At 40.5% G+C, this 21,334-nt stretch overlaps 1 protein-coding gene across 5 annotated transcripts in view; it reads left to right on the top strand.

Annotated features, from left to right (window-relative positions):
* Positions 1-20,970, top strand: part of LOC115238270 (protein turtle) — a 212,694-nt gene extending 191,724 nt beyond the window's left edge. For 4 of the 5 annotated variants that reach the window (XM_029811939.1, XM_029811938.1, XM_029811937.1 and 1 more), the window contains exons 11-20: positions 2,078-2,365; positions 2,516-2,925; positions 3,213-3,484; positions 3,756-3,928; positions 4,255-4,317; positions 5,843-5,923; positions 8,862-9,047; positions 9,265-9,492; positions 9,984-10,077; positions 18,556-20,970. In XM_029811939.1, the coding sequence (XP_029667799.1) occupies positions 2,078-2,365; positions 2,516-2,925; positions 3,213-3,484; positions 3,756-3,928; positions 4,255-4,317; positions 5,843-5,923; positions 8,862-9,047; positions 9,265-9,492; positions 9,984-10,077; positions 18,556-19,750 (2,990 nt within the window). In that variant the 3' untranslated portion in view covers positions 19,751-20,970. The remainder of the gene's footprint in view (positions 1-2,077; positions 2,366-2,515; positions 2,926-3,212; positions 3,485-3,755; positions 3,929-4,254; positions 4,318-5,842; positions 5,924-8,861; positions 9,048-9,264; positions 9,493-9,983; positions 10,078-18,555) is intronic. The other variant, XM_029811940.1, reaches the window with a different exon arrangement.
* Positions 20,971-21,334: the final 364 nt, after the last annotated feature.

Genomic DNA, 21,334 nt, shown 5'->3' with positions numbered 1-21,334 from the left:
CCGCGCGGGGTAACTTTATGGCGACCGCACGCTCGGCGCATGATTCTACAGGCGACTCGGAATTCCATTGGCCTTATTCGCCGCGAAAAACTTTGCGAACTTCCCCTTTCGTAAAGTATCCTCCCGAGCTTTCGCGCTCGCGACGTAAAATGTATATCATCGTCGGGGCGCGAATAATTAAAATGTATCTCCTTGATCGCGCGTCGCGAGAACCGCGCGAGAATCAGACAAAGCTTCGTAAATACGAATAATAAAAGGACGAGGGATTCTTAAGATATACCCGGGATAAGTTCGAATGAAGCGTAGGGTAATAAAAAGATTGACGTGATGGATCGACATGATGGATGGTTTGATTGAGTAAATCCTTGTGCGCGCGTGCTCGGATTTAGATGCAGCGAGCGTGCAAGATTACGCGAGGAAATACGTTCTTCTTTCTTTTTTCTTTTCTCCGGGCAACAAGTTCTCATTCCGCGCTTCGTACGTTTATCAAGCTCGTAGATTCAAATTTATTCCTGTCGCGCTGGCTGCTGCAGCATGCACCGCCGGCGCGTATTGTGGCGCATCTTCGGTAGGTGCGACTGGGATGTGCAATATATTGAGACATCGGGCAGAGCTTAGAATATCGTTGCCCTCGTTTCTCGGGATTTTCCGTCTGCGGAACGAAACTGCGATATTTCTTACGCGGCTCGAAGCCCACCTCTCTCTTGCCGCCCTTTCTTGGCCGGCGCGGGTCGCTTCCGCAAAGCGAGATCGAAAACTTTCCGTCAGGCATTCGTAACCGAGTGCACCAGCAGAAAGCTATTCCGCAACCTCGAATTTGATTACGTCGATATGCAAGGACAACAAACACCGCAACAATCTGCCAAATGTTTAATTGCTCAAACGTTTGTCAATACATTTGCATCATGACATCCGCAGCGTTCGTTTTCACGTATAAATTTACAGATTGTTTGTGCGATATCTATATCCCCTGTTTACTTTGCCAACTAACAATCTCAAATTCGATTATATTTTGCACGGATTTTGAATATCGCGTATGAAATGAAATTAAAACTCAAAGGCAGAGATGCAATATGGATCATAAATGAACTATGATTTATTAAAGATGAAAGAAAACTATGCGTTTGTTAAAATTCGTAATTACAGAATTTAAAATATGAGGTCGCAAATAAATGTTTTTAAAAATACAATAGTCAATAAATATGAATCTTTTATGTGATGCTATAAAAATAAGGATACGTGTCACTCTGTGGCAATTTTAGCATCTATCGTCAAAGCACTTTTCGCAGTTCAATCAATATCTTTCATCGTGATTTCCAGTGTCACTAATTCCTTGACAATTCCGCGTATATTCCGCTCGATCTCATTCACAATCTAAGCTCGACTGTAGCACAGGCAGAGATGAAGGCGATCGTAATCCCGACGAATGACGCTAGATCGGATTGTAAAAATGCCGCGAAATCGCGCGAAGCGGGGGTTGGGTCTTTTGTGCGGTGAGAATCGATCTTCCGCTATAATACGGCGAGATATTCGTTTCTGAGGCGACGGGCAAAGCCGCAAGTTTTGAAATTCTTCACAATGTGAATACGCGAGAGACGGCTATGGGCGTGGACGACGTGGGATATCGATGAAGATATAATGCACCCTGTTGAACACCTTTGTCGAAGGCGTAGAAATCGTGGCGAAAGGCAAATTCGAGGATACTCGTACTCAGACGGCATACTTTCGTCTATCCGTCGTGGCTTTTTACTGACAAGCAAAAGAGACGTTATCGAGAATCGATGGAGACGAGGCTATAGCATTCAATTTCTCTCTCTCTCTCTCTCTCCCTGTCTCTCTATATGACGACGGGTTAGCATGCACCACATGCTGTCGTCTCTTTCGGGATATCTTTGACAGCGAGACAACCAATATCAGCAGTCAATCGTCACCGCAAATTCTGGATGCAATAGACAAACTACTACACGAGTATCGGTCGTGTTAGATCTGGTGACCACATGACCGATATCTCGTATCTTTTCTCAATCTATGATAAAATTACGTAATAAAAATTGTATTGTGTTATTGATTACCGCAGGTGGAGCTGTTATTACGTTGCCGCCGACAAATCAAACGAAACTAGAAGGCGAGAAAGTGCAGTTCTCCTGCGAAGCAAAGGCTCTCCCGGGTAACGTAACGGTACGCTGGTTTCGCGAAGGCGCCCCCGTCACAGAAGTCTCGGCTCTGGACACCCGAGTGTCCATCAAGATAGACGGCAGTCTGGTTATCAATCCCGTCAGTGCCGATGATTCCGGTCAATATTTATGCGAGGTCACCAACGGCATCGGCGATCCTCAAACTGCTAGCGCCTACTTGAACGTCGAGTGTAAGACTTATTTGAAAAATTATAATTAGAAAATCGGGCGAAAAATTAAAATTCCAAAATATAAAAAATTGAGAAGTATATGTTAAAAGAATCCAAGTGATAAACTCAACGCGATCGATATTTGGAAGTAATTTTTAAATGGATTTTTAGACCCAGCAAAGGTGACATTCACCCCCACTGTTCAATACCTGCCGTTCCGTCTGGCCGGTGTGGTCCAGTGTTACATAAAAGCCAACCCGCCCCTGCAATACGTGACCTGGACCAAGGACAAGCGCCTACTTGAGCCTTATCAAACGAAGGACATCGTTATCATGAACAACGGCTCCCTGCTCTTTACACGGGTCAATGAGAATCACCAAGGTAGATATACCTGCACGCCTTACAACGCCCAGGGCACGCAGGGCAGTTCGGGTCCGATGGAGGTCCTCGTGCGGAACCCGCCTGTCTTCACCCTTGAGCCGGAATCAGTATACACGAAAAAGGTCGGCGAGACAGTCGAGATGCACTGTGACGCTCAAGAGGCCGAGGGAACGCAGAAACCAACAATACAATGGCATCGGGTATAAATTTTTAAAAAATATATATTATATATTATTTCTGCAACAGAGAGTAGAAAATGATCGACATTGTTATTTGCAAAGCATAACAACATTTATTATCTATACTAATATATTTTTTTCATAATATATATCTATTCTTCAAAAAACGCACAAAAAGCCGAAAAACATTGAAACAATAATATAATTTTTCAAACATCTTTTGGACTTTTGTACTGTTTGAGTAATAAATTTGCACGTTGACGAGCTGCCTCGTCGCGTTTTTTTAAGCGTCTCTAAAATTATGTTAGAGGGACGGCGGACCCATCCAACGCAGCCGCGCGAAAACCGTCGGTGGCAATCTAACTATAGAGAGCCTTCGACGCGCGGACTTTGGATTTTATCAGTGCATCGCCTCCAACGAAGTCGCCACTATCTCATCCTCGACACAGCTGATAGTCGAAGGCACGCAACCCCATGCACCTTACAACGTGTCAGGCACTGCCACGCAATTTTCGGTAACGCTAACTTGGTTACCAGGCTATTCCGGTGGTCCTGATTACAAGCAAGATTATACAATCTGGTAGGTATACGTAGATAGGGATAGGCTGATAGATATTGCAACTTAAAGCTCTTCCTGTCGACGCAATAATCGCTTTACTCGAATAATAGAGATATTTATATTGTAAAAATAATTTTACCTATATGATGTATACACACATTATAATACATATAATTCTATCAATATTATATTTTGATTTATGAATAGACTAATATAATTATTTATGCCAAGAATTTAAAATTTTTAAATCAATTCAGATATCATATTTTTTTTTCTTGTGTTATCCGCTCAGGTATAGAGAATCAGGAACTTCGGAATGGAAGACAATCCCCGTGACTCCATCGGGCAGCACGTCGGTGACGATCAACACTCTCACGCCAAGCACGCTCTACGAGTTCCAGGTAATCGGGAAGAACGCTCTGGGCGAGGGAATGCTGAGCAAAGTCATCACAATCAGGACGCTCGGTAATGGAAATCGCATTACGCTATCTGAGTTACTTCGACTCTACTAAAGTTCTTGATACATTTTTTTATAAGTCAAAGATACAGGTCTAAACGAGCAAAGTTCGATAATCTAGTGATAAACAGCATAGATTTATTTCATATGTAATTGAGTAACTATTAATCATATAGCCGTATAATTAAAACTATTTCTTATGAATCTTATTTTACTAATCTGACTAATCTGACAAATAGCGCCATTGACTTATTTAATTATTAACAAACTAATCTTTGCATCCGTACAAATTTCTTTCTCACTGTTCACGTCTTTCGCTGCATTCTTTTCCAAGGCGTTGCTCTGACCCACTCGGCCACCCCCTCCACGCCTGATCAACCCGTCTCACCGGAAAGTGGTAAGATTCGAATGATAAATTAGTACTGTTTATGTTCTAAATATGTAACATTAGAGAACAAGATAAATTATTAAATGCTAAAATACCAAAATTCGCGAGAGAAAATGTTTTAAAACGTGACGCGTTACATATATAAACCGTAAATTTGATTGCGTAAAATGTCGGAAGCAGCACGTTGCAGTCTGTTTGAGGTGTTAAAATCGACGATTTCCCCTGCTGTTTTAAATCTGCAAGCTAGCGAAACGCGATCAACTGCTGTAGTAGATATCTCCGAATATCTTGCGAGTCGCGCGACTTCGCAAGCTGAGAATGGCATCTTGATGACTGTCGAGAGGAAATTCATGCGTGTGGATGTCGTTCCCGTCTCACCCCGCGATCCTCTCATCGGGGATATAGATCCGAGAGTCGAAAAATCGCGCGACTTTTTTCTCGAGTAGAACCGTAGGGATAAAAAAAAAGAGGAGGAAGAAAGGAACAAGCACGAAGGAAAAAAGGTGAGAAGGAGGCAAAAAGATAAGATAAGGGAAGAAAAGAAGGGGACGAATACGAATGCGGAATGAAGCAAGGTGAGCGGAGAAAACCGAGAAAAAGAGACGAAGAAGGAACGAAGAGACTTCCGCGGCGACTTATCGTATCGGAAAACCCATCGAGCCGTTCATTCTGCTTCCGCTTTTATTTCCTTCCCTCGAATCCACCGGTTCATTGCCTTCCATTTGTACACACCGTACCTCGAGCATCCCTGATACCGGCGTCTAGGGATTTCTATCTGGTTACCCTTCAAGCGTTTCTTTCGCCTATCTCGCTTTCTTCTCGCGTTATACCTTTTTCTCGCTGTAGCGCTTCTTCGCTTCTTATGCTTCCACCCACGCACAAGCCCGCATCTGTTTCGCTTCTTAGTCTTGAAAGCGTCGACAAAGGACCGGCTTCACCAACGCTGATTAACCACGGTTAACTAAATTTCTTCTTTCTATATTTCTACTATTTTCTATACAGAACGTGTCAAAACGTTTTTGTAGTGGAATCCTCTCTGAAGTATCTTTCTAGAATCAATTTTCTCTAACGAATATTTACTAATCGTAAATTGTTACAATTTTTTCTATCTTTAATTGTAGAGTTAAAATTTTGTATAAGTCGAGTCCAAAATTAATTAAAGAATAAAATGTGAATAGAATAAGAATGCAGCTCAATTCGTCAAAATTCATTGTTTGAATATATTTGTGAAAAAAAAAATTAAACTCTTAATTCACAGAACATAGTTGAAGAATTACGTTACATATAACATACAAGATAATTTTGGAAAACTTTGTGGTACATTCCATGCTACAATTTAGAAAGATATTTTGGCTATAATTAGAACTAATTAACATTGATGACCTTATCATGATTAGTAGAGTATTTAACAATAAGTTGACCTATATTCCATTTAGAATCTTCGTAATAAGAGCCACAGCTTATTGTTCCTAAGTGAATTAATTTTATTTCTTATTGAGTTTCGTTTAATCTTTAAGTTTTTTTTTCATTTCAGACATCCTTGATTATAATACACTCGTATTACCGACTGATTCCACAGGAAATCCCATACTTCCGGTAATCATTCGACCGAAAGGTAGATATTTTTATTTTTTCATAAAATGTTATAAAAAAAAAAAAAAAAAAATTCGTAGGTAAAATAAAAACGATTTCTTAATATTCTCTTACACATTGATAGTAATGTTACGAAACAACTATCATATTCTTCGGTTGAGATACTCGAAAGTGTTCATCCTTACTTTCACCACCCACGCGTTCGACGGATTATTTACACTCGGCATGCGCGTATGACGACACACGCGATCGCCTCTCTCGTCGCGCCTTTAATTAAACATCCTCCGCTCTGCAAAGAGATGGCGAGAGCTCAAAAATCCACCTTTTTAAGACGGAAGCTCTTTCGCCTCTCGCGCGAAAAGATTAACCGTCATTATCTACTATGGTGGACGTGAAAAAAAGTGTCAAACGGTACGAATGAGAAAGAGGGCAATGAAAAAGAAACGCGTATGTTCTCGCGCACCCACGCTCGCGTATACCCAGTTCGGCGTACAACGATGCGAGAAAGATACAGAGGAAAATAAAAATGAAATCCTCTTAGCTGCGCCACACCGGAGAGAGCTATGACGAAGAGAGGTATTCCAGAAGGAAGAGCAGGAAATAACATCATACATTTTGCACGTAGCAGACGGTTCCAAACAATCTACTCCGCTTTAGAGTTGAATAAACCCAAGAAAGTTCTAGTTGTACTTCTCTCCTGCGCGTCGAGTTTCAATCATATTTGAATTCTTGAGAAAGATGAGGTATAGTGACATAAATCAGATAGAAAAAAATAAAATTTTTATTTAAAACAGTTGTATTTTTTTTATATATAAATAATTATATCGACGTGATATTAAAACTTTATATTGTAATTCGTATTTTTTATAATAGAATTTTAACATCGCTTTATTTAATATTACATAGCGTTTGTCTATGTATTGAAATATTTTTAACAAAGTTTTTATAAATAAAATCCCTGAAAATGTACACGCGCATTCCTCCGCAGGAATAGCGCGCATGTTATTTTTACACAAAAATAATAAAATATAAAAACTTCGTTATAGCTCGATAGAAGCGAGGAAAAACGCTCGTATTGGACAGTTTGTGGAAGAATAGGGGAAAAGGGAATAAAAACAATACAAGAGCCGCTAATTTTGCAATCTCGTGGCCAAACCAACAAGCTGCCTATATTTTCCGGCTATATCCAATTTCTCATATTGTCTATGCGGTGACGTGGCGAAAAACCATTAGGAAAAAATCTATTTAACTTTCTAAACGCTCTGCGATGGTGCGTTTACTTCACAATATCTATTCAATATAATAACGAGGGATTTTTCGACGAAAATAACTTTGTCTCGACTTTGTCTTTTTCGTCACTGCGTTCGCAAATCGATTCACTATACTCTATATACACAATGTCCCACAAGAATTTCGAGCGCTTTCCTTTGATCTCGAAAGCATGGTTCAATCTTGTCAGTTTTACGGTATGTTGATCAATTTGAATGACGCTAAGAATTGCTTCGTTCAAATCGCCGATGTAGGATAAATACGCGGACGCACGGACTTTGATGAACTCGCCTAGTGTTTTAAACGAACGTAAAACCACTCTCGATACGCAGCTATTCCGTCTGATTGTAACCAAGAAAATTTACCGGCCTGTGCGGTTTGCGTAATCAACAAAGCAAACAATCCTGAAACAGTTTTTACGCTTTCCGACCGCGATTCACAACAACACCGAGGCAATCTCCGTCAATTTTGTAAATTCCACCGAGATATTTTCCAGAACTGCGGCCATTAAATCGATAAGGGGAAACGAGAAAATAGAGTGGGATATTTGCTTTGTCGGAATAAACCCATGATTGGATGAATCAGAATATAATGGTGCATCAGAAAAAAAAAAAAAACGGCGAGAGTTAAATAAAATATTCGTACCTCTCCATGCGAATTATTTCGCGCTACGCCAGTCGTTTCCTTGCTCATATTTCCACATTTTTTTACGAATAAGCTATTTTAATCTACAACGCAAAGTCACGTTATACTACCTAGAAGAAATAGTGCCGTGCTTGTAGACATTAATAAGGTTAACGCGCGTACGCCGGAAGCAATTAGGTCGTAACATTATATGCGTAAGAAGTGATGAAAGAAGCTGACCTCATGTCTGGCTAATCCAATTAAGAAGTTGCACCAATAGTCGTTTCATTCCAGCCTACTGGCTTCGTATTCAATTTAAAGAACACCGGATATGTATACAGTACTATTTTATTAAATTCACTCTTATTTTTTTATGTATATTACGAATAAAATATTATACAGACATATTTTACTAATATAAATGCAACGTTGGCTTATCCATTTCAAGAAATCTCGAAGCAACCTATCGATTTTAATTTATCAGGACATCCGTCATCATACTACGAAGATGCATACAAAAAGTGAGAAATATTTAATATAATTGCTACCTCAAAATAAACATAATTATGATTCATCGTGTTTATATCAGCGTATTTGCAAGTATCAGTCAATACAAAGAATTTTTTTTTAAGCGATGTATCGCAGCTAACCCAGATACGCGACGATGAAAAAAGTCAGACGTACAACTCGATAGTGCGAATACCGATGGATTTGATAGATGCGAAAATGTCGCTGCGGTCGGAACGGCGTTAACGTTTCCATCAAAAAAGCTTTTCGCTGGCGTTGCAACCCGGTGCGTCACTGGAATTATTTCGGAGTTACGACAGCAACGTTTATTTATTGACGCCAAAGAGATTTTTCCTCCACGTCGATCTTTTATTTTGCGTATATGGCAGAGATTAAATTTTTTAATTCTTTATCCGTTTCATTGTTGGAAATTATGTCAATCGTGATACAGTATAAAATATATATTAAATGATGTAAAATCATAAAGTCATATTACGAGCGAAAAACGAAAATAAGTTTAACGTGTACGATGTTATATTGTTCCCGATCGATATCGCCAGGACCAAAGCCAGGTACTCCCCGGAACCTCACGGTGACGGAAATCAGCAACGGTTTCCTGATAACCTGGCAACCTCCTATGGAACGTAGCCATCTTATCCAATATTACACTATCAAGTACAAGACGGACGGACCTTGGAAAACGCTCAACAAGGGCCAAATACGACCCGAGGAGACCAGTTATTTAGGTGAGATACTACGTCCATCTATCTCTTTCTTTCTCTTTTTCCCTCATTGATCGCAGAGCAATTATTTTGCATAAAGTTTTTTACTATAATAGCATCGGACAGGCATCAACATCACGAATACGAGTAATTCCGAATATTCATAGACCAACATTTCAATCGTCAATTTTTGAAAATACGACTTTCATGTGATTTTCCCGTTTAACATAAACGTCCACAGTGAAGAACCTGGTCGGTGGTAGGACCTACTATTTCCAAGTGTTCGCCAATTCGGCTACGAATTACGGCGCGAGCGAACAGGTGAAGTTTCCCGTGCCGGCTCGCGTCAAGCACAAAGCGATCACCGCGGGCGTCGTAGGCGGTATCCTCTTCTTCCTCGTCGCCATCATCCTCAGCATATGCGCGGTCAAGATATGCAATAAACGGAAGAGACGAAAACAGGAGAAAGGTATGAACGTCCCGTGGCGTTATCGTCGTATCGACACCATTTTGCCCGCAATTTGCCTGCACCTGTGCTCCTGGTTGTATCGTCTCTGCATCGATTAATAACGCACGAGAGACAACGCAAAGTCTAATAGAATTAACGACAGAAATATAATTAAAATGTTTTGCGTTTATAATTTTACTGTATTAACTTATTCAACTGCAGAAAAATTGAAACTCGCACGCTACATGCTCCCGGAACGGAGCGGAATTTTCGCAAACACGTAAGTCATTTTGTGCGAATCATAAATTATTTCTTAGATTTTTGATCCGTTCTGGGTCCGCTTATTCTTTAAGTCTTACCGAAAATGCTCATATTATAATTGCGAACGTATCGTTTGAATTTAATGCCCAGAATTGATCAACGAGACGGCTACGATCTGGTAACGCAGGCGTCGGGCATGCACCTGTGAAACTGAACACATTCGTATTTAACATAATTATGTAACATTGTAGAACTGCTTTCAGCGTATAATATGGTGGCCTGCCGGGTCACCGATGTCAGGAACGGCGCAGGGCAGGGGCCCCAGGGAACAGTGCCTTTGAAAAAGTGAGTGTCTACCACTTTAAACATCATTATCTTCTTAAATTCCACAGAATCTTGACTCACGATACTTTGGAGCTCTAAAAGCTCCGATCAAAAGACAAGTAGACTGAGGAGATCGCAGCTGCACTAAATTTCTTCCTCTAATTGCATAAAATTTGCAAAAATATATAAAATTCAAAATAAAATATTCAAAAAGATTACGTAAGCATTTTCAGCTATAATAATATTTTTTAACAAGTTAGATTGTTATGACAAAATTGTCCACGTAAAATTCGATAAGCAGTAATTTTCCGAAAGACAATATTTCGGTAGACAAATAATGTACGCGATTGAAGAACGATCTCATAGTGTCGCGCCTTAATAAAGCATCGACAGTCATCGCCTCTGATTAAGATACAATAGATCGTTCAGATGTCAAAGGTCGACGAATGCGTCACACAAAGTGCAGATGCGATTTCAAAGAAACATATATCACTTAGGCTTAGACAGAGCTAGCGATTAAGTCCACTCCACCCCTCTTACGAGCAATAGGCGACCGAAGCACAGCAAGCATTTATGAAACCTCTCACGAGTAAAATCTCTTCTAGCCAACAGATATACTCGAACATTTACGCGATATTATGCATATATACATTTATATATTTATAATTATGTCCCGGATATATCGAAATTTATATTTACTTCATATCGCTCTTATGTCAACTACTACTTTGCAGCTAATTTTAATGATAACTTTTTTTTCGAAATCGTCAATTCGATTATTTCTAAAATTAATGATAATTATTTGATTATTTTACGAACCAATTGGAAATAACAATAATGTGCCGTTGTTTGCCGTATATCAACGACACATTTACAAAGATGTATGACCGTGAAACTTACGGAAAGACAGACGTACGGAGAGAAATTCATTCTCTCTCCTGCCGTCAACTCGATCCGCCTTGACAAAGGACAAGTACTATCGTCTGAAATAGGGGGATTAAGGAAACGAGAAACGACAGACCTCTTTTGATCTACTTGCGCCATACATAACACTATGAGCTTCTAGATGTATATCTCGTAGCAAATTAAACCGGCAGACTAAACCGCAGCAGCAGAGGTATTTTGGACGAGGTTGGAGAAATGATCTTTCGATAATCGATAAGTAATTTACGCACACTCCCACGCGTAACACCAAGCGTGCGCGTGCGTGCATGCGTGCACGTTTCCGTTAGGCATGAATGAAAGAATCGAGCTCGTTCCGTGCGATTCGGATCGAGTCGGATCTCGTTGTGGTTTGAATCAGCTGACGCGCGACGATTCGTTTGCGCGTGTGACAATCAATTCGTTTTCTGCATCGAAATTTGTTTTTTCGAGCGATGCAGGAGATGTACGATACGAAGAATAACGAGAGAAAATGTCGCGCGTGTGCACGATAACGATAACTATTTCCCACAATTATACGAACCGGATCGAACAGCGATTTCTACTACAGTTTCAATTTAAAAGTAATCAATAAAAAGTAATCAATAAAAGTAATCAATAAAAAAGTAATCAATAAAAATACTTAATATGTATAAAAATATTTTATTAACTTTTTTTTTTTGAATGGAGGAGATGTATCTCGGATTTTTTTAATACAATCGAAAAATCGCGTATTTTGATTCTACGTGAAACACGAGCGGCTCGATTCGGATCGCCATGATCGCGAATCGTACGATTTTATTATACGTATCTACACATAGAGAAAATTTACGAAAGGCAAGATACGTGCTTACAACGTACTTTTTCGACGTACGAAAAGAAAAAAAAAACGAGCCACATGTCGTAGCGTGTTTCGGCTGGTTTTTGCGATTTCACGCCAAAACGGACTGCACGTGTAGTAGCGGATAAACTACTCAGTTGTGACCATTATGATTTTCGTCGCGGCATCCAAAAGTCCACAATACGACTGCAGTGATGCCTCTTCTGGATCGTAAGACCTTTAATTTCCCGGAATTTTTTGGTATATCTTGTTACTTACCTCTTTACTTACACGCGTCTCTCGTTTTTGCCTTTTGGCTGATCCTGAGAATCCGCGTCGACTTTTTAGAACGATTCATTCGCAATCCAGTCATTTTCATCGTCATCATTTTATCAGCCGCACCGTTCAGTTTCTCTCGAGTATTACTGTAATTGTTGTATGTGTGTGTGTACCGAATTACACTACTTCCTATGTGTACCTATATCGTGGCGCTTATCGTGAGGGTGCTAGCAAAAGTTCCGTCGGAAATAATCCAATCCTTTTTTACTCCGTAAATCATCCTTACACGCACAGGCAACGTATCACACTCATACTTTAATGAAGAAAATCGCGGACTTTATAAGCTACGAATTCTATGGAAGCCGAGTTTAATCGTATCTAATATCTAATTCAGATTTTCTCGTAGGTTTGAAGCTGATTGCGAAGCCATTCCAAAATGAACCGCACATATATGTAATTATAAGCCAATATTAATTATGCAATAAAAATTATGGCGTTCTGTTCTCAACTACTACCATATACCATATCGTCTAATTTGCGATCGAGCATGCGCTTTTGTACTTGATATGTGACGGGTATTAATCGTTGTCTTTTTTTTCTTTTCTTTTTTTATTGCGATCAGCAATTACACACTTATTAGCCCATTTTGTTTTATTATAAATATACATTTAAATGTGTCTATGGAAACATTATACTGTCAGTAATCTTTTTTAATATTGCCTTGCGTGTAACAGTTCTATCATCTCCAACAAACAATCCTTCGAAGTATCAACATTTCACGTCGCAATCATCATCCTCCGTCATCATCACCCTCATGATAAGCTGAAACAATGTTTGAATTTTTTTTTCTTCGCTAAACGCGCGGACGCGTTTCGCAAGACATCCCGAGAGAGATCGATATTGCACTTTTATACCTACACGTATATATCCAGAACGGGCTGGACGGTTCAGCCACTGCCAAGAATTTTTTTTTTTCTTTGCAAGGCCCGCATTCGTGGTCCAGACTGTGCGCCGAGTAGAAGCAACGATTGCAATTTCCTAATGCTTCGACAGCGTCGGACACGAGACATTACACTAACTTCTTCGGTATAATGAGGGTTTCATTTAACCATGAAAAACTTAACGAAGTTAGAGTAAGTTAAGGATTACGAGTAACGTAATTTTGTTCCATGTGCCGGTTCTGCGTTGTTTTTCCTCGCGATGATTGCACTCGCGTGCTTATCTCGGCGGAGCTTATTGCCCAGTTCGAAATATCGACCACGAATACGGACTTGAAATAATTTCGGTGGTAAACACCGAGATCGCGATCAGAGCAAGGATCAGAAGAGAGCCGACGGAAGCTAGAGAATAGCATCAAGGGTCGAGAGACTCTGGAGAGGAAGGGCGCGGGATGTCACTTCGCGAACGTTGTCGATCAAAAGACAGGAGAGAAAAGAATTGAAAGAAAAAGGTACAACGGATAGTAGAGTCAATCGATCGTCGCATCGTCAAAGAAGAAATTTTCCCCGCTACCTTTCTCTCTATCTCTCTTTGCTCCTTTCATTTTGTGTCTCCGACCCTGAAATAATTCTCGCGCGAAACGGTAACCGCGGAGACGCTGACGGGACAAAGCCAAGGCAGTTATTGCGACAAAAAGAATAAAAAAGAAAAACAAAGACGATAAGAAAAATCGTGGGCGTCTCTTGTCCTCCTCTCTCTCTGTGTTTTCTGTAGGTCGACAAATCTAAACGCGTGCGGCGAGTCAGTCTCGACGCTGACCCGTTGCAGCCCGTTGAATCCGCAACTACCACCACCACCACCACAACCTCTTCATCAATCACCACTTCCTACGCAAGTAACCACCCCCGTCACTGCCACCTCGGAGCCGGTCCACGAGCAGGCCCCCCCGAATCGTGATCGTGACCATCACGCACTCCACCTCGATAATCGAGATTACGAGAGCGTGTTTATCATAGAGAGGCGGAACAGTAAGCCTAACCTCCGCTAGCCACACAGAAAGAAACCAAGTACTACCACTACTACTACTATTACTACTACTACTACTGCTACTACTACTACTACCACTACCTATTACCGCTACTATTACCGCTACTACCGCTATTACTACCATCACTACGTACCCGAGACCACGGTTGCTCCCGAAAACCACGAAAATAAGCTCCCGCCGACGGTATACGTATATGTGTTTGTGTGTGTATAAACACGTTGTACCGAGCGGTCCGTCGATCGATCGAACGAATCTGTCAGATCGATTTCACAATTCTCCATCAATCGTCGTCGATCCACCTCGGTCGATCGAGCGAGCGAACGCCAATTGCCGGTGGGACATGCCCGTTACTACTAGTACTACCGCTACTCTACTACCACTACTGCTACTACTACCTACTACTATGCGAGACTACAGCTCTGCAATGTTACCTGCTAGGACCTACTAATATACCACCTACTATCTACTACTACTTCTTAGGATGATTGTCATGACTGTAGATGAGATCTGCAATACAGGCAAAACAGCTAGGAGTTCACACTAGTAACATCCAGTCAGTACCCTAATATCTTCGTTTGGCGGCCTTAGGGAGTACATAGATAAGGGATCAAGGCGGTAGATACTGTTTTTTTTTCTTTTCATTTCTTTTCCGCCGATCTCTCCGCACAAAAGACTCGCGACACCTCGTTCTATGCGTATACTCACTATCAACTATAAATCTACGTTGCTTCTTTTACGTTTTGTTTTTCGTGAGCTTCGAGATGAACCGGGAGTAACTCTAACGCGGTTATATTTGCCTCTCCTTTACTCTATTACTATACTTTATTCATTTCATCGCTCTCTTTTATTGCGTACATATATATTTCTTCACTTTATTCAGAATTTATTGTCATTCGCGCGCATAAATTATTACATTACTTATACTTTGACTCAATTTATTCCCCTGTTTTATTCTTCGCATTATTGCTTCTCCGTGAATCGCATTTTACGATACCTTTGTGCAAAACTTCTTTCCTTTTGAAAATTATGAAGCGTTTAACTCATTATCTTTGTGTTAATGCTTAATTTACTTTTGCATTATTAAACGGTAATTACCAATTTGTACCGAGCGCAATATGTGTTTGGGAGTTACGCAATAACCATTCACGTGGCCATTCTGGAGAATAACTTTAATCTGTGAAAGACTGTAATTATCCTATATTGCACCCAATATTTTTTAAATGAAAAACATTTACATTTATTATTATTTCTGTACAAATACTGACTTTTTCAGATAGGTTGCGCCTGTTGAATAATTCAAAGAATTTATCGTCGTCCGTTTTCACGCGCGCGAAATTTCTAAACTTTTTTATCTCATTTCACATGTCTGCTTAATATCTTTTTATATATCGCTATTGTATCATATTTTATCATATCATATCAATCTATCAATTTTATCATATCAATCTTTATCATATTTGTACTCACATTCTACAATTGTCCATATCACAAATTTTTAAATTTATATTTCCATTAATATCTAAAATATCTCATTTGTATATTTTAACTTTTATAAAAAACTTTTATAAAATTTCGATATAACTGTAATATTTTTCAGAGTATGTCACAAATTTCTAACTTCTCTTTTATACATTTTAATTGTTACTATCTTTCAGATTATTATTACAAATATGATATTAAAAGGTATACTATTCTGTTAATGCGTTTTCTTATTCATTCACTACAAATCATTAGTGTATCGCTTGATTTTCACTAACGCTTTCACCTATCACTTTAACATTTTCAATTAATTATTAATTGGCAGATGAATTTACGGCGACTCGATGTGTTATACATTCAATAAATATTATTCAATTTTATCTCTCGAGCTACTGTTTCTCTCGAAATAACCTCTCTTTCTCAAAAGGAAAATTAATTTGTATTTATTTAGAATAACCATCGAGTTTCCTTATAACAACTTGTGTTATTATTTTATTTATATCGCGAAAATTTCTCTTTGTTATAAATATTTCTTCTTAGCATTCATTAAAATTCATTTCATAAACAAATAATAGAAAGTTACTGGTGTATTCGCATAATTTCGCATATATAACTGTATTTTATTCAAGTAACAAAATTTTTAGAAGTAACATTTATTGTTCAAAATACTTATTATAAAAATTATCCAGTAGCTTGCTATAAAAATTTCTAGACTATTTAATCCCGATTTGATGCATGTTGTTTAATGATGTTTGCAACGTCTTTTTAATTAAAGACACAAAAGCTATATTAACAAGTGTTGAAAAATTTCAAAGTACACATTTCATCGATACCGGGCTTACCATAATGCTATATCTTCATATTATTAATCTTATTTCGTCATATCACAATATTAATCAATCTTACGTGCTACTTTCACAGTATTAGTACAATGCCCTCTCCCTTTCTCTCTCTCCATACACAAATCGCATGCGATACAAGTATCACTTTTTCTCTGTCAAACACGAAAAACAGTATTCCGACAACAATTGGTCGTTACAAAGGAGAATATTTGTCAGAGGGATCAAATAAAAATTCGTGCTACATCAAGTTTTTCAGCGGCGCATAAATAGCGCGTAGAGCCGCAACAATTATTGCGACCAGTCGAAGCTCTAATTCAAGCTTCTTGTGTTATTTGATTGTTTCCAGTCTGTCGATTCTAGACGACCAATAAACAGACACGCTCACGCTTACACGCGAACACTCAGCAATAAGCAGGGCGGAGATAGGTAAGCCGCGCTCGTTGCGGCCACGCGAAAACTCTTGCATCCGTCATATATACATCTACCATTGTCGTATCTACCTGTTAATCGTTCACGATACTTCCTTGCATTACCTTATTCAGTCCAACTCGAATCGATATATTTACACATTTTTAAATCCTCCCTTCCATAAATCTAATCTTTTATTATCACCTGATTTCTCTCAACGACACTTTTTAATTTATTTTGATATATTACATATTTTTCTTGTGTCTTTCTATTTTTTTTTGCAGACTCGAGTGCTTCCTCGAGAAATAAAAGTCGTATGACTTGAGAAAAGCCTAATCGTTTTATTCAATCGATTTTTATAGCGCGCTGTGTTACTCTTGAGAATTATTTTACCAAAATAAATGATATTCCACAAATCATATTAATCTCTTTATTACGAAGCACTCGACTGGCCATTTATATACTTGTGCCATATCTTTCCGCATATTTCATTACAATATACCTTTATTATAATATACCTTTTAAAGGAAGAAAAAAATATATATATCGCATTAAAGATTTTTTTCTACTTCTGGTATTGAATCCGATTAATTGGCTCGTACCAATCGATGTGTGCCACGACGGTGAAACCGCGTCTTCACCGACACCCATACGACACTATTTATCTATTTGCTCCCTAACACCACCGCCTAGAAGTAACGTTCGGTTATTTAGCGTTATATTTCTTATTATTATCGCCACGATATATTGTTTTTTGTGAATGTAATCGTTGTGTTACAACATATTCTCTCTCCCCCATCTTTCCTTGCTGCCGGACCCGAAGGAGGAGAAAAGGTGACGAGTTTCGGAGCACCAAAATTCACAATTGCTACATATATTCACTGATCAAAGTCTAAAAAAAGTACAGAAAATCGTGCAAAAAAAAGAGATCTATGATAACGAAACAAAATTTTGTTCGAGTAAAAAGAGAAAAAAATATATATACAAGAGAAAAATACATAAGATTCGTTTTATGCAAAAGTTAAAGAGAGAAAAAAAAAGATCCACTCACTGCCGAAACCATCCACAACCCACGTCACGCCCGACCACTCGTGCACCGGAATGCGCATGAGCATGCCTTCCCTGCCTGCATCCGTTATTCGTTATTATACGTACAAGTATAATTAATTATATTGATAATTATCTTGCCATATATTTAACTTGAACATTGGCATTTACGTTACATTTGTTCTAATACTTTATTTAACTTTTGTTCGTTAACGTTGCGTGTTTTTTGTCGTTCATGTTGCACGTATTTGCTGTACCGAGCGGCCAATGGACCACGTCGGAGGAAGAATATTCTCAAAAGCATTTATCTCGATGAGATATTTAATTAAACAAAAATGCTTCCATAGAAGAGCTTTATAAATAATCCACATGTACAAAACGAGTACTGAAATTTCCGGAGGTCGCAAAAAACACTTGGATATATGTTGGATTAAATTAAATAAAGTTTCCATTTTTATATCAAACATGCTGTTCGTAATAATATAACATGTAATAATCACTACTGTGTGTCTCTTTGCTTTCATATCATTTTATGCACGCTTAAATTTGCGACAACTATAATATACTCGTTGAGAGAAATTTCGGTATTCTATAAAACAGGCGACGGATCCTATGCGGATCTTAGGCCGAGACTTCCTCCGACGATTTCGATCGGACCGTATTTGCCGACCACCACCGCCGCGATTGCTCTAACGCTCCTTCTGTCCTACCCGTAGACCTAGAAAAAGCCGAGTACCAGGTTTAAGCCTCCTGAAGGAGATCCTGAGTCCGGATACGCCGGACTCGTGCCGCTGTCGTCCGTTGGGCAAGATCTCCCGGGCGGCTGACGGCCGCTTCGTCGTTGCGGATTCGGTTCTCAGCTCGGCCAACAACAGCATCCTGGATGTCTCCAGCAGCGACGATGGCGGTTTCCTACCAAAGCAGCGGCTCAAGTCCTCGTGGCGACGACCGTTGGTCGGCATCAGCCAGCTCAGCCTGAGATCCGATGGCAGCGGCGTGTCGATAGGTCCCCTGCCGTCGACTTACCATCACGGCGCGATCAACTCTCTGGCGAGGATACCGCCCGTAACCGCCTGCGCGATCGCATCGCCCAGGTTTCTAGCCAGTTCGCCGAGCGGAGCCCAGGTGCCCTGGACCCCGCTGTATTTCAGCGATCTCAGCTCCGTCAAGCAACCATCCTCCGGCGAACGTTCCTTCCCGACGCCGCCCGGCTATCTACAGCTCCGTAGCGTACACCAGCGATACAGCCAGGAGTTACCGTCGCTTAAGGCGATCCACGCCGAATCCAGGCGGTTCGTGCCGGTTCAGCCGTTGGCGACGTCATCGCCGCCGCAGCCAGCCGGACGACCAAGAGCGAGGCTACCGCCGAGACACGCCAGGCACGCCCGATCAGCGCCGGAGCTCGCGGCTTCGCCCGACCTGGAGACCTCGCCCGAGAGCAGGTCGAGCAGCTCGGGCTTCGGCAGTAAGAACACCTCGCAGCAGAACCAGAGCTCGAGGAGCGGCAGCACGGTTGCCGAGTGGCGACCGCCACCCTACAGGCCGCCCCCGCCGCCTCTGGTGGGTCGCTGGCTCGAGCTTCAGGATCAGGCCAAGGTGGGTCATACGCACATACAAAACGCCGTGGACGCCGGCAGCGTCGACGGCCATTACGAGTTCGATCCAGTGTCGTGTACGCCGACGCCAACATCGGCCTCGACGCCTACGCGGGAGGAGAGACCGCCGATGCATCAGATCCACGCCATTCACGTTCCCCACATCCATCAGGCGCACACGGTACATCATCAAGCGCCGAGGTACAGCAGAGAAAACATTGAGGCCAGAGTGCAAGCGATGAAGGCGGAGTTTCATCAGTTTCGGCAGCGACAGGCGAGAAGAAAGCAGAGCGCGCACTTGGAAAGCGCGTGTTGAGGTAGTTAAAAAGTCGAAACAGATTTTTCATAATCAATCCATGATCGAAACTGTCAATGAGCTAAAATGATCAGGATGGTAGCATTCGCGTAAAAGTTAAATATACGATGGAGATAACATTACGTAAGCGTTATGTTAGCTTAATTCAAGCTGTATGATACGGTAGATATGATGGTGACAGAGCAGTGGTCACTACGAAAGAAAAAACAATTTAAGACGTGATGTGAATGACATGCGAGACAAGAGTGGACATGAGACGATGGTAACACTTTAAAAGCTGGATGAGAGAAAGCTAGATTAAAATCGAGAATGAACAGAGAAAGCTAGATTAAAATCGCGATTACAAAGATTTTGATACTGGCTTTTATCTACCACGACGACGACGTGATCATCACCGAAGACCAACCATCGCAGCACAACGAGAATCATCATCACACGTGATTCCGCATGAGAGGAGTTTAAGTCAATTCTAGTAGCTGGACATCCATCTACGAAAGAAGGCTGTTATAAGCATCAGCTCAGGATACATAAGTTTCGCACGACCACGAGACAGGAGCGACGTAGTAGAATCGTACGTTATAAAACGATAATCCCTTCGGAGTCTCGCCCGTTTACCGATTAAGAGGACCGTCGAGCATATATATTCTTCGGGGGAAATAATCTCGATATCATTTACCCAGCGACGCTCCGCGACATCGATCGCGCTGGGACGATAATATATAAACGAAGTGCGTAAACGAAAACGTTCGCGAATCCGATTATTATTGGTCATATCCCGCGTACACCAACCGCGCCTACGTCCGGTTTAGAGGACCGTGATTTTTAACGTTACTATATAATAATGTAGAGAAACATACTGACAAGTTTACACAAGGACGAAAATAAAGGGAGGACATTTCTTTTTTCTTTTTATTTTTACTCAGTGGAACTGTCCTAGAGCTAGGAAGAGTGCGCAGAAGATGAAAACACACTCCCGGCTGGCTCAAAGGGATGCTAATATATGTATGTATAACGAGACATCGTCCGCATCGCGATTGGGACGAAAGATCGAAGAGAAGGAATGAACGCGGGAAAGGAAAGGAAAAAAAAGCAGGAAAGGATAGTTACATGCGTCGGCATGATACTCCAAAGAAACTGTACCACTGTACATGCTCCGTATACCTTTTAAACGAAAATGTAAGGTTAAATTTAATCGTACACTTGTAAGTAATAATTAAAAACGAAAGAGAAAAACAAAAAAGTAAGATAATCGAAGAATTAACACACAAATACACAACATACACACACACACAAAATAAATAATTATATCGATGAGCAATGGACTCGAAACGTGATATTAGGCCGAAGCTTGCCTCGAGATTGCTTAAGGACTCACTCGTACTGCACTGCCTGTTTAGGGTTTCGCTAGCGACCCAACATATTATCGGCACAATAATTTTTCTTAAGCAACGTAAAACGAGAATAAGAATAACGTTCTATGAATCTACGCGCGTTCGGCCGGTATAGCGCGACAATTGCATGCGCACGCTCACATCACGCGTGCTGTCACGCTGGGCGACACGCTGATTACCGCCTATCGGCATT

The sequence above is a fragment of the Formica exsecta genome, unplaced genomic scaffold (genome assembly GCF_003651465.1).
Source record: "Formica exsecta isolate Colony F162 unplaced genomic scaffold, ASM365146v1 scaffold33, whole genome shotgun sequence".
NCBI lineage: Eukaryota > Metazoa > Arthropoda > Insecta > Hymenoptera > Formicidae > Formica > Formica exsecta.
Note: the sequence above shows the minus strand (reverse complement) of the source record. Positions and strands in the feature narration are given on the sequence as shown.